The following is a 23,118-nucleotide window of genomic DNA, read 5'->3' as shown; positions in this document are numbered from 1 at the left end:
CAGAACATTTTCTACCTTTTGAAGACTGGAGTAAAGAGAACTAACATTTGATAAATACACTTGCTCTGCTACAAGAAAGGGAGTTTTAGGCATTTCAGATAAGTATTGTAACCATTTTTTTTCTTCAGGTAACCTTAATTTTGTTCAAAGCTGGACTTTCGCCTATGTTAAACCTCACATATTTATTATATATTAGAAATCGTCACGGTCATAACATGCAAGCATATAAAATTACTGGTGATTTAATCTTGTAAAATAATCGCTATTGTAAAGGGGGAAGGGAGGTTACAAGCAAAGAAAATGGTATATTGCACGAATGCGTAAGGCAGGTCAGTGTAGGAAGTCGACCTCCACTGTTGAAATAACCTATAGGAAATTTACGGTTGAAGACTGCAAAGGAATTTCAGGATTTAAAGCTTCTGCTCCACTTGCCAGATTGCTTGTATTTTTACACTTTTGCCCACCCTCGCTTCTTTCTACCCAAGGATCACACTGAGCACCATGGTATTTCACACACAAATCAGAGGAGAGCACGGGAATTTACGCTTTCCTGAAAGGCAACAACTGGAGTAAACAGGCCCATCGGGGCAAAGGCATCCCCCTTAATTGGGCAGACTGATCGACGCCACTTCCAAAACAACAGCAAGTGCTTTGCAAATTCGTAAACCCCATTTATTCAAGTCCTGCACGGATCAGTTTGCTGCTTTGGCTTTTATTTGTGGGTGTGGGTGTGTGTCCATGGGATAAGAGAGGATGCGGGGGGAGGGGGAAGAGAAGGAAGGGATTTTAATAAGAAAATAATTGAGCCCAGATTTTAACAAGTTATAGGCAACGTTTAAAGGTTACACAACACTGGATGTAAAGTGAGGTTGTATGTGAGTAGATGAGCAGGACAGAAAAAACAAAACGTTGTTTTCATGATTTTATCTGAATCTTTACTCGAAAACAGAAAAGGCAGACGGGGAAGGAACAGAATATTCTCACTTAATTAGAGGTTGGGGCGGTTTAAACTCTTAAAAATTATTACTTAAAATTGACTTGGCCGTAAAGGCAACAGTGGGAAGGGCTTGCGAGTTCACACAGTTTATAGCTGTGTACCTGTGAGAGTGGAAGAGCAGTGGGTTTGTAAAGGGGTCTGTCGAGGCTGTTACCAAGCCAGTTACATACAACGCGTTTGTCCTCGGGGTTGCATCCCCCACCCGCTAGTAGCGAAGATTTGAAGCTGCAGTCCCCGATCAGCATTATTCCTCTCCTCTTTGTCTTCTTCCTCCTGCCTTTTTTTTTTTTTTTTTCCGCCTTCCTCCTTTCTAGCAAATCCTTTTCTCTGTCAGTCCTCCTCCTCCTCCCCCCATCGCCTGCCTCCCTTCCTCCCCCCCCTCCTCCCTCTCCTCCGCGCTCCCGGGGAACAATCGCTGCTGATTGAGGTTCGCTCTAATACCAGGCTTGAAAACTGGGCTCTTATTTAGGAAGTCATTAATCACATCCCCTCCCCCGGAAAGAGATGGCGGAGAAACCTGTGAAGTACAATTCCTCACCCCATCCCCCCTCCAGAACTGCTGTGAAACGCTGGGACCCCCGGCACATTCTGGGCCAAATTAAGGGGATACGGCGTTTCCGCTCCGCTCGTAACCTCGCTGCGGGCTCCGCGCCGCGCAGCGCAGCACCGCGGGCGCGCGGCGGCCCCGCGCGCGGGGGGAGGCGGCTGGCGCGCCCGCGCCGGCGGCGCCCCCGCGGGGCCGGGCGGTTGCCGCCAGGTGCCGCCGCCGCGCGCCCGCGGTTCCGCGCGCCCGCGGTTCCGCACGCGCCGCGGGCGCTCCCGCGGCGCGCCGCCGCCGGCCCCAGGTGGGGGCAGCGGCCGGGGCGGCGGCGACCGGGAGTAGGCACTGCCGGCGGCACGTGCTGGCGCGGATGCCCGCAGCCCGCCGCGTGCACGGGCGCAGCGTTTGCGCACGTCTTACGCGCGTTTGTGCCTGCGCGCATCCCAACAAGCTCAGCCGCGTGCCCGCCCCTTCTGAAATTCGGTGTAATGCGAGATGCAGAAATACACTCATCTTCCTACATATGTGTGCGCGCACAGGAGTGCAGAAACCCCAAAACACGTCATCTCGCTTTCCCGTAAAGAAGCGTGCAGATTAGCTGTCGAAAAAGAAGAAAAAAAGAAAAGCGCTTGAAATTTCTCGTTCATTCATAAATTATTTTGGTGTGTCAGCGTAGTTGAAATGGCGATTGGCTGCTCCTGCCTCTTGCCAACCCCTTAAGGATCCGATGTGAAATTAGTAGCAAGAAAGCATGTAATTGACAAAGTCACGTGTGCGCAGGGGGCCAGAAACTGAGCGAGAGAGAAGGGGAAAAATCAAAAGAGGGAAAGCACATTAGACCATGCGAGCTAAATTTGTGATCGTTCAAAATCAGGATGTTAGATTAATGCAGAAGACCACTTCGATCCAAAGGGAAAGTTTTCATCTCACGAGTTTGGAGCAGAGGGCCCGTGGGGCAACATGGCCGAAGGTTAATTTTCTTTTTCTATTGTTTTACTCTGATTTTCGCTCGCTCGTTCGCTCGCTCCTTTTCTCTCTCTCTCTCGTCCCCCCCCCACCCCCCTTACCCCCCTTTTAACCCAACTATGCATTACCCCTTTTTATCAGCTCGCGCAAGGGGGCTTTCTACAAACCTATTGTTGCAGATCTCAAAAACTGTTCCGTACCGCCCACACCGATTCACGACTTGAAAAGCTTTCAGGGGGCTATTGTTTGAATTGTTCCTGTTTGATTAAGCACAGTTTCGGCGGTGTGGGATGAGAAAACGGTTGTACACCTGTCCCCCCAACTTTAATCGAAAGTTTATTCCAAGGAGGGATGGATGCACGTTGGAAAATAGTGGTTTCAGCGCGGCATGTGCAATAAGCAGTTGTTGTGCAATCTGCCCAATTTTGCTTATTCTCTTTCCTCCACCCCTCCTCACCCAGCCTCCCCCCTCGCCCCCGGCCCCGCGCCTTCCAAGGAGAGACTAATTTGGCTGAGGATTTCTGTTGGGAAATGGGATCGGTCTTAAACCAGCAATATTCAAGTAAAGTATCGCGTTCTGTGCTGTAATGTGGCTGAAAGATGGAGTTAAATGGAAAAATACACGTATGTACAGAAACGTGGGCTGCGCAAAGAGAGAGGGAGAGAGCCTCTCTATGCTGGGCTTCCCCTCTGCAACCTCTGGTGATTTAATTTTTTGACTTATTTTAGGGAGAAGGTTGCTTGTTTTAGCATTTGGGGGTGGAAGCGCGGTGGGGGGGAAGCTGTTTTCGCAATTTGTTTTTGGTTTTGGTTTGTTTGCTTTATATTTTTCTGTTTTTTTCTGTAGCAAGTCCTTTATACAGTGGCAAAAGGATGTTACCAGAATTTAACTCTTCGCTTTGCATCTTGTCCCCCCCTCCTTTCTTTTTCTCTCCCCCCCTCCTCCCCCCCGGGCTTTCCCTCTTCCTCAGCAGGGGCGAGTAAAGGTGGAGACGAGCCCGGGAAGTTGCCGGAGCAGGAAGAAGAGGAGGAATCCCAGGTTTTGCACGGAACGGGCCATTGCAAATGGTTCAATGTGAGAATGGGATTCGGGTTCATCTCCATGAGCAATCGAGAGGGAAGCCCCTTGGAGTCTCCAGTTGATGTCTTTGTACACCAAGTAAGACCCGTTTCTGTCCTCCATCTCAGCCTGCCGCACTCTGTTGAGCTCGGTGGGGTTCCGGTTTCATGTGAAGTTACCTAGTTTTCCTAGATATTTAAATATATCTGTAATTAAAAACTGGCCGTAGGTCGAGGTTTTTTTGGCAGCATCTGATATGAGTAAATAAGGTTGTGAGATTGCGCTTAGGCTCTTCCTGGAGATTTGTGCAAAATGGTAATGTTGTTTCGCCGTATCTTACCCCGTGATTAGGAAATCTTCCTCTACTTTTTACTTAATTTTAAGTGCCACATCTTTCTATTTTACAAGGTCTAACATTTGTTACTTGATCAGGCATAGAACACTTTTTCTGAAAAGTGATGAAAATTAAACTCATGGAAGGATAAATACACGTCCTTTTCATTTAAATATAATTTGAGCATATTTTAAAACTCTTTTCGCGTAAGCTTCGAATTGCTTTTTTTAAAAGTTTATCTACGTTAGCGAAATTAAAATATAGTCTTATTTTGCAGTAATTCAGACCTGAGAGCGTCCACATGGTAATGCACTGCAGCAACTGCGTGGTTAGTTAGTTTGTTTGTTTGTTTGTTGGAAATAATCTCCTTGGGAAAAAAAGTAACGATTAAGAAGAAAGACCCAAACCAGTCTCTGCAAGGCTGTTGGACTAAGAAAACCCATATCGCCATTGCTTTTGTTTTTAAACACACTTGCGTGGGCAGTGTTCACATTTTGAACGTGTAAACTTGTGTGAATGCCTTCACGTGAAGGAGTTTCAGACGCAAAAGCTATAAAATCACGAAATTAAGGGAACTTTTCCAAAGTCGGGGCATGGTTTGTTAAGAAGGGGCATGCGTGCACCTTCCGTGGCCCTTGTGTTAGCCTCTCCAGTTGCAACAGTGCTGCTTTGAATTTCACCAGTCTTCTCAGAAATGTGGAGGTGCTCAAAGAGGAGAAGAGCAGGATCTGCTAGGTAGAGAGACCATTTTGGGTCCGGCTAGGGCCATGTTAGGGAGGCAAAAGGCAACTTAACTTTTTACGTAGTTGTCCATTTTCTATGACGTTTGCAATGAAAAGTGGGAGGGGGGGGGTCGTGCCATGCCTGTATGGCGAGTCCGTCTCTCTGCTTCCGTCTGCGGGCCTGCCCTTATTTTGTGGTAACTTTTTCCCCAGGCTTGTTCGAGGAATATGCTGTTCTTTTTCAATTAATAAAAAGGTGACTAGAGCTTTGAAGCAGGGGCTCCTTTCTGCAGCATGTAGCTTTGCTCCTCGTGCTGGTGGAGAGGTGGATTTCTAGCCTCGCTGTGTGGCGTGTCCTGTCCCCAGAGCCCGGACAGTATTAGCTGTTTACAGTTGAAATGACATACAAAGTGTGAAAGCAAATAACAAATTTGCTTTTCATGTAAAAGCTATACAAAAGGGTTTAAATTCTTACACTTCCTGCTTTGTACTGGTGTGTGAGGTGCTCCCCTCTTTGCTGCTACTATTTAGAACTGAATTAATGAAATCCTTCCCCAAGTAGCAGAATTTTTCCTCCTTTCCCCCTTTCTTCTTTTCTTTGTACCTTTTTAAGTCATTAAATTGCACTTTACAGTCCTATGAATTTATAGATGAAAGAAAACTTTTTCTTCATCTAATTTTCTCTTAACACTCTTTATTCTCTTTGCTCCTCAAATAGTACAAAAAAAAATACTTGAAACATACCACTGTTGTTAATAAATAAATATTCTAGGAAACAATGATTTTCTTAGAGCTAATTAAATAGAGAAGTGCTGAACTTGTCAGGTAGTGTTGTTCCATAATGAAAAAGTATTCATAGCAAATAATAAAAAGGATGTGGTATATTTGGAAGTCTGTTTTCAGGTGTGTCCCCTAAAAGATGTAGCCTCCTACAAGAAGGAAATGTTACATAAACTGTACATCTCAGTCATTTTGAGTATTTTTTAGAGATATATCATACTGAGTGAATTTATTAGTAGTCCACAATGGGTTGCTCTTGCAACGAAGAAAATACCTTATGTTTCTCACCTTTTTCTTCCTGCTGAAATCTACACTTAAGCTTCATGGTGACATTAATCTTCTGTCCATCAGTCAAAAGTAGAAAATGTCTGTTTAATGTAATGGGGAGAAGCTGAATCTATTTTGTTTCAGAGTACACTTTAGATAATTTATTTTGCTATGTAGAATACTTTGTGTTGGCTGATCAGCTGAGCAGAGGTAACAGTAGCAGCCAGAGCATAAAATATCTTTAAATTAGTAATGTTATTTAAAGGGGGGGGGGTCATGCTTTTACAAACAGAGCCTATTGCTTGAACAGTGATTGTACTCTATTCTTAATAGTTTTATGCATTTGAAAAATTTAATCGTGTGAAAAGTCCCTTTGAGGCAAAGCATTAGTTTATTAATCTGTCAGAACAAAATATTGCTGTTTAGAACTGCTTTGAAAATGGTTGTTAAAGTGTGTGCCCATAGTGTAGTGTGCATTCACCTATTCTGCAATGTATATAGCTACTAAAATCATATAGATTCAAACTGTCTTTAAGTGGAGGAAGAAGCTACTGTGTTGTTTAGTGCAAGTCCTGTCAAAGGTAGTTAGAACCCTAATAACAGTTATACTCACTGACTTTACCTTCTTTTCTTGGTGAAGTTGTGCCAAGTTTGAGATCTTGCTACGAGCAAAAAACTTTTTAGATAGTGAGTGAAAATTCCTGTAATAGTTTAAGCTCATTATGCCTAGTTTTGTGAACTTGCAGCATATAATTTATTTTTTCTTTTTTCTTGGAGTTTCTTTCGGTAATTTAAAGATTATAGTAATATTTTCCTTAAGCCAGTGCTTTCCTAACTGCATACGTTTACAAGGATGATAGTTGTGTTTGAACCCCTCTTCTTCCTTATGCAGTGAAAATTCTGTTCATGAAACAGCTGCAGTGTTGAGGCTTTAAACCCCTGCCTTTTAAGACCTTCTTTCAGCACTAATCATTTTGATTGATCTTCTCTGAACTACCTTTAGTTTGGTGTTACCTTTCTGGTAATGAAGTACCTAGAGCTAGACACATTATTTCAGGTAGAAACATGTTAGCGATACTTTATGTGCATCTCTGTGTGTTTGTGCAATGTAAATAGGGTGCATTTGTGTACATTTACACTCTTGTCCTTTCTTAGAGATGTAAGCCGTATAAGAATAATGCTAAGTCACCTGTTGGAACCATTCAGTGTCACATAAAAATTACAAATCCTAAAAACTGTTTAATTTTTCTGAACTCTGCCATGTCAAATGCAGTAACGTGACTGGTCCATTATGTTTCTTCTACATAAAATGAACGCTAGCAAAGTCAGTCTTGTGTAACACTGTTATATCCAATGAGTGTGCACCTTACCGAATTTGGCTCAGTACTGCTGCTAGCATTGTTAATTGGTTAATGTGGAATGTATAATATATCTACTTTCATTCAAATTCTGCCCTTAGTTGTGTGTGAACTGTTCTTGTTAAAGATTATTTACTGAAACATGTATTTGTCAAAGGGTAAAACTGAGACTGCTGAGGTGAGATAAGTGAAACCTCTTCTGATGCACGTGGAAAAAAGGTGTTCATTGCCGTGAACTAAGAGAACAGTTTGAGTCCTGAGAGAATCAGGACAAGGATGGTTTGTTGTTTGTTTAACTGCATATTCAAAGTTGTACACACAACTCTGAGTACAACTTTTTTAGATGCTGGCTCATCCACAGTGTAGACGCTGTGGATTCTTTTGCGTACATTTTGTATGAGTTGTGTTGGAGAAGTGTTAATTTCCTTGTGCTTGGCATGAAGCTCAAAGGTCAAAGATAGTAGTGAAGGATGGGATGCTAGATGTAAAGAGATGCATTTGAATCCATATTTGTGAATAACAAAGGTTATAATTTCATTCTGCTTCTGAGTGAGGGTGGATTTTTCAGTTTAGAAGACATTAACTTTGACTTGGCTTTATATTCCAAAATTATCATTGTGTTAAGAGCTTGATTTAAGGATTTCTGAACTAGGACCTTAAACACAATCTTTCCTTGGGATCCTCTTTTACGGGTTTGGGAGAGGAAGGAAGGGAGGAGCAGCAGACAGGACTTGGTATATTTTGTTTTCTCATTAACAGGAATATGGTTGGTTTAAAATTTTTCACTTTCATCTGAACTTTCTTGCAGTTAATGCAAGTCCTATTACTACCAGTTACTGTTTCTACGGGATTTGATTAAAAGTAGAAGACATTATTTCTTTTCTTCCAGAGAATCTTTCTGCATTTACAATGGTTTGTTTTATAAACTTTGCTCCTATTTATTATTCGTTGCAAATATGTAGAAAAGGGGGGAGAGGAGAATTTCTGAGAATATTCAGTTATGATTGTAAAGAGGCAGAAGAATAAATAGGAAGTTATGCAGCATCTGAAATGTTTTTTCCTGTAATTTGACTGACCATCCTTTTTGATGCTGAGTAAGATGCCTAATCCTTGAGGTCCTATTTATTTTAGTCATAGCTGAAGTACTTATACTGTAAGATACACAAGACTGGGCACGGCACAATACCCTGAATACAGGCTCTCTCTAATATTATGAGACATAGGATCCTATGCTTGTACAAGGATGGATTCATTCATTAGCACAACTTTTCCATTTCACCATTATTATGCTAGAAGCTTGTAAAAGCTACTTAATTGCTCAGGGTAACTGGAAGGTCTGGGCAAGCAAGTGAGATCAATAATAGGTTGTTCTTTGTTGTTAAATGCGACCTAGCAATGGCACTTTGAAGTACAGAGGTCTCCGTGCAGCATACGCTATTCCAAACCCGTCTCCCTTGTCTCCTGATGGGGAGCAGGCAAGCCCAGTCCTAATCAAAACAAAACTGGCTAGCAGGATTTAGAGAGGAAAGCTAAGGAAGGAAGCAAATGTGGAATAAACATGTGTCCACAGTGAGCATGTGTGTAAGAGATCTGGCGGAGGTCAGATCTACAGAAAAATATGGGTGTCACAGACTGCTCAGCAACCCCATTCCATATCAGATCTGTAATGAGGAATCTGTTGGAGGTCCCAAGTCAAGCTTAGGCCCGCAGCAGTTGTGTGCACAGAGAAAGCTGACTTTAAATTGCGGGGACCACAAACTTGTGATGTAGAGTAGTGCAGCCTTGTTTTGTTTTGTTTGCTTGTTTTTGCAATTCTGCCTGCTAATTAGACCAAGTCCTACATTTCAGGCTCTACCTATGGGCACAGAGACAGATGGCGAAAAAACTTAGAGGTTTAGATAGTTGACTGAAGCAACTTGTCTTTTGGAATTTTAATTTATGGAGTTGTCATCTGTGATAAGTACATTTCAGATTTAATATGTTTACATCTAAAGCCAACATTACCATGCATCGATCTATCAACATTTTAAATCTATCAACAGTATTTAACAATATCTAAGTGAATGGGACGTCTGATTAAACCAAAACGGTGTTGATTCAGCTCAGGTTTCACTAAGCAGGTTTAAATATTTAATGTTTACAAGCAAAAATCACAAATGTTCCAAAGACAGAAGTCTGTAATGGGACTATTTTGTCTTTAAAGAGATTTTTCTCTTTGACAGAGGAGTAAGTAAACCCTTTCCAGAGCATGCTATCCTCCTTTTTTTCCAAAACTAAGGAAGTTGTGCACAGGGCTTGGGATGTTGGAAGGAAGAGGATATTTTGTCTGGGGCACAAACAGAAGATATCAAAGCAGATATATGAGCCTAAGCTAAGAGGAAATGAATTGTCAAATTGGAAAAAAATGTTGCTATTGTTGCAAGACGTCTTGGTTTACAACTAGATCACTTAGGTAGTAAGTATCGAGACCTGTTCGGAGTTTTATTGTAGACACTCCATAAAATATACACCATCCAAATATGGTTTATGTTGTCTTCCTATATGTAACCCATTTTAGTGAGGGCCTGTCATCTTTCTCCCATGACATCAATAGAAGCAAAAGTAGGCCCCTGAAGGTTTACAAAGGTATATAAAAGTGCCTGGAAAGGTTTGATCTAAAGATGATCTAAGGAACCTAGAAACAAAGAGGGTAAAGACCATTTATGATGTGTCTTAAATGAACCCAAAGAAGTGAGAGTATGCTGGGTTTAAGATTTTTTTTTCCTCTCATTAAATCAACTGAAAGCTATAACTGATACTTAGCTCTTTTCAGTGGACAATTACACAGGACAGGTCTGGACTAGAAGTGTTTGCCTGCTGGATATCACTGGCAAAGGCAACGGATCCTTAAATTGCTTTTATATTAGAAGAGTATCAGTAAACACCCCTTTATGGAGGGTGGAGAAGTGCTTTTGATTGTATGATCTTAATTAGTTGTAGAAATTGGTGTCCTGGCAGTTCCTTAGATTATTTTGGCTGGTCTTGATTTGGGAGGAGAGGGGGATAACTCCTCTTGGGAGATGGCTGGAGTCCAGAGATGGCTCAGCTGCTTGCGGAGCAGCTGCAGAAACTGCTGCAAGTTTTACAGTCATCTGTATTAAAGAAAAGTGGCAGTGATTTTGATTTTTCTTAACATGCAAAGCTGTAACATGCAGCAGGTCAGCAGCTGCTCTGCAAGCAGCTGAGTTGTCTGTGCAGTAGCAGTGTGGTGAACAGGTGGAGGCTGAGACTCCTACAGCCACCCTTTTTTGTGAGAGTCCAAGGCAATGGTTTTGTGTTGACAATTTACATTTGGCAGCAGTGCTGCTAAAGTGAGCTTCAAGAGCATTTATAGGTCTCACCCTCTTGGGCCAGCACAAGTGCTCGTGCAGCTGCATGGAGAACCTGGCTGGGGAACTCCTTGTTCTGTTGTTCAGCTGCATTAGTTTTCGTATTGGATAAACCACGTGGACCCATGAATAAGGCTGGGCAGAAGTGGCACTGTGGTGGCTGAGGATGTGGAGAAGCTGCTAGGACAAAGTGAGGGTATTGGAGGAAACAGTTTGGAGCTACTGTCACAGAAATGTGAATGAAGTCTCCCCTGAAAGCAGAGGAATGCAGTGCATTCAGGACTGGATTAGAAGTGGACTGAAATGAAGTGCAGCCTCCTATGGTGCAAAATGGCAGAATACTGGTATTAACTTCTGGGGTGGAAGAGAGAATGAAGGTCACCGTGACTTAAAAAAGAAAAAGGAAAGAAAGAAAGAAAGAAAAAGGAAAAAAAAGGGGGGAGGGGGTGAATATGTGCGGATGCAGGAACCAGCTCAAGGCCTTGAGCTCATTCTGGGAAGTGAAACGTTCCAGGAATCATCTTCACATCACACTTGAGCTCGTAGAGATGGGTGGAGTATTTTTTTTGTTTTTTGTTTGTTTTTTTTTTCTGATTATAAGTAATCAGAAAAGGCTGTGGTATTCAAATTTATTAAATTGCTGGTTTAAACAGTATTTTTTAACAAAAAGGATTGTGACAATAATGCATGTTTCTTATTGCTCCAAAACAGAAATAAATTTATCAATAGGACATATTCATAGTAAGTAGGTGTATCTTCTCAGTAGATAGGTGAAAGCTATAGCGAAATTAGATGTATATTTGATAATCTGAGAAATGCAGCTACCTAATTATTTATCTCATATGTATAACTTTTCAAATGCATCAAAATATTTAATATTCAAAGTTTTTTTTTGTGTGAGAGTAGGTAGAATATCTCTGTTATCAGTACAGGAACAGTCAATCAAGAAAATCACATAGATAATTTGTAGGCCAAAGATCTAATTTAGTGTTCGAATAATATTTTGGAAGGAGGGAGACGGAAAGGTTTGGTTTGATTTTGATGGCATCAGATGTTAGTATTTCTTGTACTTGTCAACATTTCATTTCCATACATTTTTTTACTTTTAAACTATGATTTAAATATAGTGATCATTTAGTTGGGTTTTAAATGTCTTTCTTTAAAAAATGCTATTGAGGCAGGTGCTTATTTTGAATATCTCCTAACATTTTAAGTTTAAGATGTTCACAAATTCCTTTCATCAGTCCTTTGTGACATTTTCTATGTATTTTCTCAGTATTTGCATAAAACAACATGTGGAAGGCATAACTTCATTCACTTCAGTCAAAAGTGAATTGATTAAATATGGAAATATAGCTAGATCATTTAATATATTTGATTAAAATAATAACTGTGTTATTATTCTTAGAGGATTTTTAGTGATGTTTCCCTTTTACTTCTATTAATATTTTTCATTATTATATGAAATAATGAAATAAAAGTCTTTCAGCCAAATCCCGTTCACTATACTTAATTGGGAAGTTCTGTTTTGCTTTCAGGAGGTATCTGAGTAAATTCATGTACAATTAATATTTAGAATATATGATTAGTTTACAAAATCTATATTCCATGAGTATGATGGAATTTATGATAGTGTGTTAGAAAACACTAATGTTGTAATTACATTCATGAGTATTTCTCATGAACATAACTGATAGTGGCTTTCTCATCAAAGGCCCTTTTCTAATTAGTTACGGTAATTTATAGGTATTCAGCTTTGAGTTTTCTTTTTTTTTTCTGAGTTGCTTTTATTATAGTGCCACTTGAGGCTACTTTAATATTTGTATTATAACTTCCTTTGTTTATGAGTATATAAATTCATGTACCAAAATAATCCCTGGACTGAAGTTGAGCATAAAAGTGATAGTGCTTGTGTATTTTAGCAAATTAGAATACACATGAACTTAGTTGTTTTCGAAGTGCAGGTGTTTTTAAAATGAATAGTTCACCTGTGCTATAATTTTAAAACTGTTTTACTTCATTTTACAACTGTATTTTGCAAGCTAATAATCAAGATCTCAGTTGCCTTTATAGGCTATTCCTAATAATACAATATTGATGAAAATAGAGGATTTTAAAAAGCCTCTGCTGAACATGTGTAGTAATTTCTGAATATTTTAGAGTCATATTTGAAATATAAAAAAATTATATAAAGGTTTTAATCTAGAAGGTACTTACTAGAAAGACCCAAGCTAACTTCTGAAGGCTTTGGATTAGACTCTTAAGAAACTCCCAATATTTAACGTTTAGGTGTATATTGGTATCTGCACTGTTTAATTACCTAGTGTAAGGGACAAAGGTTGCGCATTTTGAGAACTGATCATCAATGGTCAGTTGATAACATCGAAGGTCTTACGTAGCAGTTTGCTTACCCCCTTCCCCCACACCAAATACAGTCAGAAAATCCTGTGAACTGAGGTTTGGGAATGATTTGAACAGCAGATAGAAATTTATCCGTAACGTAATTTTAAATCATTTCATCCTTCTGTTCTTGTGGATATTACAATGCAGATGAGCCAAATTCTACCGTATTTTCTCACAGGAGGCAGTCCCACTGACCTGTGAAACCTTTTCAGTAAACTGGACAGCATTTGTGTGGATTAGGAGCGTATTTTAAGCCTATCACATGAAAGTTCTGCCTGAAAGTATTCGGTTTATGCCTTTTGCTTCTGTAATTGTGTTTTGTTGTGTTCAAAACTTTGGGGGCCTTATGATGATCTCATTTGTTCCCTTTATGATTCCTAAAATGTAAAAATAAAGTAGGATTTTGTTGAGTGATGCGTAATTAAAAGTTAACATAAGATCCTTAAAATCATAAAATTTAATATGATGTGTGTGCATGAACTTGATATTTATGTAACTTTATATACTTTACACAAAATGCTATTTTTTTGGTACTGCGAATGTATAACATTTAATGTCTTACATAGCTAAATTCAGATGACCACTGATCTGCCAGACTGCTTTGATGCAAAGCTCATGGTCTGATAAGGTCTTTTTAATTTTCCTATTAAAAAATTGCTTAGTCCACAAACATTCCATCAAGGGAGGAAAGGGTAGAAGAAATATGTGAAATGCTCCCAATTTGAGTAAGACCTGACACCGTGTGTACATACAGGTTCTGCTTAAGAGGACTTGAATTTCACCATTTCAGTTAAAAAATGCCTTGAACAACTGTTTGGAAATCCAGGGAATGTTGGGGCCACCTGTATGGACAGGCTTCCTATTGCTAGCAGGGCTAATATGATATCATAGGTATAGGAAAATGCTCTGAAAAGCTTTGTAACCACCATATTGTCTATTTGTGCTCACAAGGAGGAAGGTGGGAGCCCTCCTGGCACAGCCCTTTCCCATCTGCCAGCTTTTTGCTGGGCACCGTTTCCATCACCTGGAGCTCCTGGCCAGGAAAAGGGGCATCGGGGGGAGGCGACATACCTGAGCCCCCCATTCAAAACGGGAGGTGGTGCACAGTTCACAGATTCGGAGGGGTGATATAGTCCTTAACTCTGTGTAAATTAAGTTTGTCAAAAAGTTATCATTTCAGAAAATAGTTCTCCAGTACAGTGATTAAAGCCTCCTTTGGCTGTTACAAACGTGATATTTTATTTGCTCGCTTTATGGTTTGTGTTTGTGTTAATATTAAAAAACACTTTCTTACTAGCTGTTCTGTATGAATCAAAATCACAGTTGTTTTCACAAGGGATCTTTCACAAAAAAAATTTTAATGAGTAGGAAATGTAGGGTAGACATTAAACCGATAAACCAGAAGTTTTTATTGTATGGTTTCTTGAATACTGGTCTGCATGTATGTTTTATGCATATTTTTTTAATTAATTAACGAGATGTTTAACTAGGTATTCTGTTTGTTGTATGTGATTCTGGTTTAGGAAATGGAATATTACTACAACCCTGAAACAAAGAAGTAAAATAATTTTTAGAAAGGTTTTTGACTGGCTTCAAGAATTAGTGATACCAGTTGTTTAAGATTAAAAAAAAATAACTTGTAAAGTGACTGGTCTGAATTTGAGGCAGATAAATGAATAAACAACATTAGTAATTTGGAATTTTATTATATAGAACTTTGCTTATCACCATTGATTATAATGGAACTATTTACAACGATAAAAGATTGTGGGATTGATCTGTACATAACGTTAGAGCAGAAGATTTTAAAGGTAGATTGTCAAGATGATAATCATATTTTGTCTGAATCTTGAATATGCTATATTTGAAGATAAAATCTTTGCTTAATCTGTTTTGAATATGATTTTGTTTTGATTCATGCTTCTGTTAATACTCAATGCAGCAATAAATACCACAATTTTCCTAGTATTTGCAGGATCACTAAGTTGTCCTGGATTGTAGGCTACTAAAAGCACAAAGAAAGTAGGCTCCTCCTTGCAATACCTTCTTTCGCTCAAGAATAAAAAAATCTACTAAACAAACTGTCTGAAATGTGATGTATGAGAATTTAAAATGTTTTAAGTTATTTAAATACAAAGAAATCAGGTTGAGAAAATGCCTTTAAAATTGGTCTAGGCATTTGTTATCTTCAGTAGAAATTAGTAAAGGATTTTGTACAAAATATATACATTTTCTACTTTCATATGATGTCTTTGTATTCAGTGACTATTTACAGCTATTTTAGGAAGACTGAATAATTTTTAAGAAGTTTGTGGTTTGTTTTGAACAGCAAAGCTTCTTTATGTTTAATAATGTAATTGCTGGATATCTTCCCCAAATAATTTTTACATTAATCTTCAATATTTTATTTTCCTGAGCAAGTATATGGCTATTAAAATTGCAGATCATTTTAAAGAGAATGATTTATTTTTGTAATGGAGCTTTTTCACTTTTACTAGTAAATATTGACAGTTTAATAAGCTGCTGACTTATTCCATGGTTATGGGTATGCTTTACTGTTACTCTTCCTTACATGGGAAGTACCTTCTCAAATAATATTTTTTTACCTGAGGACAACTATAAGTAGACAAAGATCAGACTCTAACATGGCCGCAGCACTATACTTTTGCCAAAAATTGATATCTTTTAGTGTTCGTTGTTCAAAGTATACTCAATTTTTAAAATCTTGTATGATCACCTACATGTTAATATAATTATTTCATAATCAGCAATTGTTTTTATTTTGATTTCATATAAAGAGGTATTATGCTTTTAGAATTTGTTTTCCTTTTATTCATATTTAGTTTAAAATTGAATCTTTATCCATAGTATGTTCACTGATTAGAAAACAGGAGCTAAAACAGCATTGACTTCAATGGGTGTCATGAAGTGTAGTTATAGTATATTTCTCTTCAGGAGTATTGAGGTAATTGGCATACTATGATTGGTTTCTCTTCTGATATTCCTGATTTAAGGATGATGGATGTAATTACCTAATAATTCTTGCAAAATGTTCAACTTTGGTTTAATTGCTTTTTAATCTTTTTTCCATTTAATTTGCATTTTAAACATTCAGTATTTTCTAGTTACCCCATAAGACCAAATATTACTAAAAATAAGAGATGAAATGCTGACTGGGTACTATCAAAGGCAAAATGGCCAAGAATTTTCAGTAGGTATGCACAATTTTCTCTCAATGATTTTTCGTTTTGTTGGAGACTTGAGGTATTTAAAACTAAAAAGTTTGATCAAATAAAAATACAGGGGTTTTTTTGTGTGCATTGGGCATATTTGTTCCTAATATGTGTTGGCTAGTGTTTACAACCTTTAAAATTCCCCCCCCCCCCAAAAAAAAATCTTACTTATGTAAAAGTATCATTTGTATGAACTTATTATATATGAACATTTGTTCATACGAATTCCATGCAGCACACTCAGCTGTGCAGAATTAAGAGAAATGTGACTCCTCTTTATTTACATCTTATATGGTAGAATATGCTCTGTTGGTTTCCTTTGTTCATTTTCACCCGGGTCTTGATTAGTTTGAGTGTAGCTTTGCCATTTTGTAGAGAAGTTTGAAATTCCTGGAATTTCTGATTTAAAAGAAGACTGACTTGAAATATGATTATATACCGAAAGGATGTAAAAGAATAAAGATATGTACTGGTTTCTATAGCTTTGTCCACATAAGTTAGCATATAAAAAATGTAGTGCTTTTTTGTTGTTGTTGTTTCTCTATATAATTTTGTTAAACAATTGGCATTTAATTTGTTTAATTTATTTAAATTTATACATCTCACTAGCATTCTGTTCTTCTGGGCACATTGTTATCTCTTTATATCAAATTGTGTAAGATTACAGAGAAAAATAGCAAATATTTTCCTCTCATTGAATCTGTATGGAATAAATCATCATATGATAAATGTACATATTTAAAAATACAGAAAACAGTAATTCTTGCTACCTTTAAGAACGTAATTAAAAATACTGATTACCTTTATGGTAAAATATTTTTGATACATTTACTAGACAAAATGTTTTCTTTGTTAAAAACTGCTGCCAGATTTTGTTTTTTTTTTTTTTAGTTTCTATGAATTTGACTTTTATAAAGCTCTTTCTTGTTTCAATGTTGCAGTCAAAATGTTACCTTTACAAAGCTACATCCAAATTTTAAGAAGTGAAATCAGCAAAATGAATTAAAATGTTGAAGTACAATGAAAATAGTTCAGGGTGAACTAATACAAAATACTTTAAAATACTTGCACGCACGCCTTGTTTGCAATTTCTGCAGTGTTCCTGCTTCTTTCAAGAAGTATGTTTAACAACAATGTAGGTCAGTTTGCAACTGCTGCATACAGGAATGGCGGAGACCAATGCTCATTTTCCCTTCTGGATCAGTGCATTCCAAATCCATATAATTACTATCTAGAAGGGGCCAAAAATAAAGATTCTGGGTCTTTTCTGCTCACTGACAAGATTTGCCAGTCAGCTTTTGAGTTCTCTGTTGTGCTACTCATGATATGGGTGGAGAAAAATCCAGCCATGCAGAGATTCAGCCATAGTTTTTCTTGCTGTAGATGTTTATTTATTCTCTGCTTGGTCTCCTATATTCCGGTAGTACAGGTTGCTTCTGACAGCATGCAAGCTGCTTGTTTCACACTGCCTTTGTAATGAAGGTGCTGTAGGGAAAATCCTGTTAGTACCTCCATTGGCTCAAAATGATGCGTGAATGGAATCACTGCAATTTTTTTTGTTGTTGTTTCTCTTATGCATCCTTTTATCTGAGATCACTGTGAGCTGTAAACAAGGGCATCAGCAAATACAATAAACAAAACGGAGGATTTCAGATGCCACGGCTTTTTAATGCATAGATTAACTGATTGATGTAAAGACAGAAATGATCCAGTTCTGCCGTTTTTCACACCCCTGACAAAATAGGTGGGAGGATTGCGGGTTTTTTTTCTTTTTCTTTTTTTTTCTTTCTTTCTTTTAACGAAGCGGTATGAACCCATCACCAGTGTTAATATTTAGCCAAAAGAATTCGGACATAGGAATTTACCCAGGCAAATCAGCTCTTTAAAAATAGCGAGGTGTGTAGGACTGCTTTCTTTCTAGACGGCCGCTGCCCCTGGCGGCGCGGGCAGCGCGGGGGGCGCAGCGGGGCGGGGGCGCGGCGCGGCGGGCGCAGCCGCCGGCTCCCCTTGCAGACCCTCCTCGGCCACCCGGGGAAGGCAGGGTCACGGCTCCGCGTCAGTGACTGATGTGGAAGATTAAAATATTTTTATTACTCTCTTTATTATTTTATTTAATAAAGGGTAATTTAGCGCGCAGTGCAGAACTGGGAATGCTGCTTAGTATCTCTGAGAGTCCGAATCAGGGTACCTCAGACACCTTGCTGCGGGTCTGAGTTGCTTGAGGTGGCCATCCTTTCTAAACAGGTTTAAGGCTGCACGTTTCCCTTTCGGCAATAAAATGCTCTCCATCAGGTGAGAGCGCCGTGCTGCGAAAACGCTAGTGCAGTGCGAAGGCAGAGGATGGTGTTTTCCCCTTCTGGGACAATTTACCATCAGCTGCAGAGCAATCAATCTCCTGCAAATGCAAATTAAAGAATTAGCAAAAAGAAGAGCAGCGCGCTGGGGTATGTTTCCGTTTTCCCGAAGGTTTACGCCGGTGCTCAGCACCACAGTAGCATGTGTGTTCACATGGGGAGCTACGGAACAGTTTTAAACTGCAGCGGGCTTAAAGCCGCCCCCCAGCGCTTTGTCCGTGCCTCCGCATCCCAGCGAAGATGCGCAGCGCTGGCGGGAGCCCGCGGGACCACCCAGCCGCACCGGCACCGCCGCCTCCGCCCCCGCCCAGGGGCGCCCGCGGCGGCGGCGGGCGGCAGCGGGCGGCGGCCGCCCAAGATGGCGGCAGCACCCGCGGCGGCACCAACCGCCGCTCCCGCCGCCGCCCCCAGCCGGTTCGGCCCGGTCCGGCCCGGCCCGGCCTGGCGGGCGGGGCCCCGCGCGCCGTCACCTCGGGCCACGCAGGCGCCCCCGCGCCGGTAGTGCCCAGCTTTGTTTCTGCGGAGAAAGGGTCCCCCTTCCCCCTTCCTTTCCCCAGAAAGGGAAGAAAACACTTCTTTTTTTTTTCCTCTTTTTTTTTCCCTTCACTGCTTTCGTCACGTGGTTTCCCTTTTCGTGAGTCACGGGCAGGGTTGGAGGTGAATCAGAGTGAGGCAGACGTGAGAAATCTCCTTTTAACGTTCCTGTGAGACCGGCTCGGAACGGCTCTTCGCGGAGCTGGCGGCGCCGCGTCCGCGCTGACACAAACCCGCCGGCTGGGCTGGAAACGCGCCGCCTCGCGCGAAACCTCGCGGCTGGAGGGAGGGTGGCACGGCCACCCCCGCACCCCGCCGGCGCCCCGGCCCGAATCATGCCTGCCTCTCTCTGCGGCTTGCAGCGCCGAGCTCGGCGAAAACGCGTTTCCTCGCCCACCTGGCAGCCACCGTTTTCGGAGGACGCGCAGCGCCCGGCCCTGCCCGGGGGCGGGGGGGAGCCACCCGCCTCACAGCGCTGCCTGCAGCTCGCACAAAAATGATAGACGCGTCTTAACGGCGAGATTGCAGTGCTTTACCGGGGGAGGGGGAAGGCGCTGGCTTTTCTTCTTTCCCCCGCTCGCATTTAAAAACTGCTTTGAAGGCAAATGCCACCTCCTCCACACGAACGGATGAAACCAGAGCAGTGTAACGTTTTGTGTTTGCAAGATACCGTTCTTTGAGGGCTTTGCTGCTCTTCAGAGTAAAAAGAGAAATATGTAAGGACATGAGTAAAAAAAAAAAAAAAAAAAAAAAAAGGGATTAGATCTTAGTCCTCACAGTAAATAGTTAGATTTCCTCTCCTAATAGTCAAGCAAAACGTGCTACTAAGTAATACCTTGTGTTCAGGAAGGCATTTACATAAATTTGGGAGATTCTTGAGATTTTTTAAATAACTACATTTAGGGGGGATTTTAAATGTTGCAAACTGCAACAACCGGTTATCTTGCTAAACTTGCTTTAGCATAATTTTACCATTAAAATTACTATAATTCTCAGGGTTTTTTTTTCACCTCATGGCTTACAGTTTCTCTCCAACTTCAGAATTTTGTAACATCCCAACACAAAGAAAGCCTTTGCAAAGTATTCAGCAGAATTATCTGCTTGTTTGTTTTGAAGAACAGTCATTCATGCTGAGAAGTCGTTCAAAAAGATTAATGATTGTAGGATTCCAATCTTGCAAACACTTGTTCTTTTAAGTAAGAACTATTCATGTAAATAAGAGTTTCAAGATTAGAACTTGATAACTATGTCACTTCTGTAACTATTCATTCCTAAAAACACTCTTCTGCTTTAGGCTGGCCTTGGGCAAAGTTCCCCATGGACTCAATAGGATTTTTTTTTCCTCTTGTGTGAGGACCATAGTTTCACTGCTTAAAATATTTTTTAAAGATTTGAGGCAAGGATTGATGGGCTATTGCCTTTTTTTGGGGGGGTTGTGTGTGTATGTGTATGTATGTATGTATATACATACATACATATATATACATACATACATCACTTCCACATGGACAGTTCTGCTGCAAAGGAAATGTAAGCAAGAAATCTTTTATAGCTTGGGTCTTAATACGTAGATTCTTTCATGTGTGTAGGTGGGTTGTATAAAATAGTTTTACAAGCTCTCTGATTATACTTTATAATGTATTAGTATATCAGAAAAATAGATTTTATACCTTTGAAAATATAGAATGTGCTTATAGACCTTAAGTGGTGTGTAATGATTCCTCATGCTCTAACACATTCTCCTATGGAATGGGTTGGGTGTAATTCCATAGACTAGGATAAATTTGTGGCAGTTAACAACATCCTCCCACATCAGTATCCAGCCCTCTGTAATCTCAGCCTTTTCTTGATAATATTTTTATTTGCAATTGATTCCTTTGGATGCATTTGTTATGAAGGGAATTGGTAGTGATAAAACCCTAAGCTCTTTTTCGTGGTTTCAAAATAAAGTAGTGCTGGGATTCGAGGCTACTTCACTTGTATTGTTAGTTTCAAATGGGTGGCATAGGCTTTTTAAAAGTGGTAGTGAAGCAGAAGTATTTCAGATTTCAAATACAGATACCTCTGCTTCTGATTTCCTGTAGATATGATTATTTCACATGTGTTGTCTGGTTATGGATTTTTAATTAGACATAGGGACATTTTACAAAATGTAAATTTTACTATTCTGTACTGTGCATGCTAGATTACTAAAGTGTTTAGATAATGTTTCTTTGGGATTGGCAACTTAAGTTAAACTTTCCTCTGCAAATTTTTCTGTCCCTTTTTAATGTTAATATTAAAAGTTGCTTTGCAATCCCCAAAGAGTAGAAATGCTTTTCAGAAAGCACAGATCTCTGAGAGACCCTTGATTGTTATTCCATTTAGCAGTGCTTTAATGACATTTTGATTGGTACACACCAGATTTCTTGTTACTGTTTTTCTAAGTACCAGAGTTAAGCAGCACCGTTATTTTAAAAATAAGTAAGCATATCCATTAATCTTGAAGGAAAAAATCTTTACTGAAGATGTGATACACTCTTTAAAAAAAGAAAAAGAGAGAGAGAAAGAAAATCCTTGCTTGCTCTAACCCTGCAGTTTAATTACTGCCTTAAGCCACCTAACTGCAGGGTTATGCCAGAAGAGGTAGTCCCACCCCTTCCTCCACCCTGGCTACATATTCCCACCCAGCCTCCTGTGTCAATTCTTTTGCCTTGTACAGCTGCAGGAGGAGTCACAATCACTTGCTGTTTGAGATAAAACTAGTTGTTTATTTTGAATGTTTAATTTGTATCAGCAAGCTCATAGGACTTTTCTTTTGCCACATGACAATTACAACTAGCTTAAGGAAAGCAACATGGAAGCATACAGCCTGGTGAAATATAGGATGCAACCATTCATTTAGTTTCAGGGCACTAGTAGGACTTAATTTTCAAGGAACTGAAACAAAATAAAATGAGAGGTCTTGGTCCACCTTTGGTCCTGCTGATTTTAGCTCACTAACTGGGCAAAAATCCCAGTTTTTCTGGATGACTAGAAAAAGCCAAATGAGTTAAATCAACTCCTAGAAGAGTCAAAGGAATGAAAGTGCTGGAACAAGGCCAGCAGCATAGCAAGACCGCTGATGACTGCATCTTATCTCAGTCTTCCGTTGGCAGCACTAATTGTGAAACTGCACCTTTTCTCACCAATATACTTTGTTACTGGTCTAGCGTTCAGTTTCCTGGAAAGAGACATTAACGGTCTATTCCTGCAAATAGATAGGCATTTCTCTGATTTTTAATAGAAGTATTTGGGAGTGAGTTTCCTATTTGCCACTGGCAAAACTTAATTTGTGAATGTCCTGCTGGTGTTTAAATAGCAGATATAACTGAGCTGTTTCCTTCCCAGGCGCACCATTTACTTCAACACTCTGACAGGAACAAAATAGATTCCCTGAAAGACTGTCCATGATTTAAAATCTCTTAGTGGTCCCATTATATTGTAAATTACCTGAACTCAGTGGCTGCTTTGACTAAAGTTTAGGACTAACCAGTATCAGTAGCCATAAACAGCTCTGCTTGGAAGCAGGCTTTACAGTGTGTGCAGCAACACCGTTCAGCGCTGCTTAGCAGTTTTGGAGCCAGATGGGTTGTGAATTGCAGCTACACAGCTGGCTGTGTAAATGCACTTGAGATGGAACTTGTTTCCTTTTTTAATGAACACTTGAAAAATACTTTCACAGAAATACACTACTGAACTGTCTTGAATGAACTGAAAAGTGTTTTTAAACAAATATTTGTTCTTACGTACATGCATACGCTGATCGTTCGTGATATTCAGTCCTGCAAAGCACAAATTACCTGGGCCATACCTAGAAAGTTAAGAAATCCTTTTTACTTTGATAGACTTGGCTGATGAAGGTCCTGAATTAAGCTCTCTGCAGCAGTCCTTTCTTGCATAGCAAGTTTCAAGTTGAACTCTTTATTTATTTGAGAGTATGTGGGACTGAATCCTGTCCATGCAGCATTGTTGAAATTATGGCAGGAATATTGAAGTTATGGCAGGGACTGCATAAGCATAACCTGGGCACATTTAGTATGGTGTACTGAAGATCTGGAGATCCAGTTGCCATGGATTTAAAGCAATGTCAGAATGATGTTCTAGTTGATAAAAAGAATGATTATTTTCAAATTTTATTTTGTTTATTGACCCCAAGTTGCTGGCTGAGGTGTGCCAGTAG

The 23,118-nt window shown here is 39.9% G+C and overlaps 1 protein-coding gene across 1 annotated transcript in view; it reads left to right on the top strand.

Moving 5' to 3' along the window:
* The window catches only part of LIN28B (lin-28 homolog B), a 92,648-nt gene that overhangs the window by 4,183 nt on the left and 65,347 nt on the right, over window positions 1–23,118 (top strand). The window contains exon 2 of the mRNA XM_062570998.1: window positions 3,476–3,663. Within this exon, the coding sequence (XP_062426982.1) occupies window positions 3,476–3,663 (188 nt within the window). The remainder of the gene's footprint in view (window positions 1–3,475; window positions 3,664–23,118) is intronic.

Source organism: Rhea pennata, chromosome 3, assembly GCF_028389875.1.
Source record: "Rhea pennata isolate bPtePen1 chromosome 3, bPtePen1.pri, whole genome shotgun sequence".
In the NCBI taxonomy this organism is placed as follows: domain Eukaryota; kingdom Metazoa; phylum Chordata; class Aves; order Rheiformes; family Rheidae; genus Rhea; species Rhea pennata.
The sequence above is the reverse complement of the archived record's forward strand: the minus strand, read 5'-3'. Positions and strand labels throughout refer to the sequence as shown.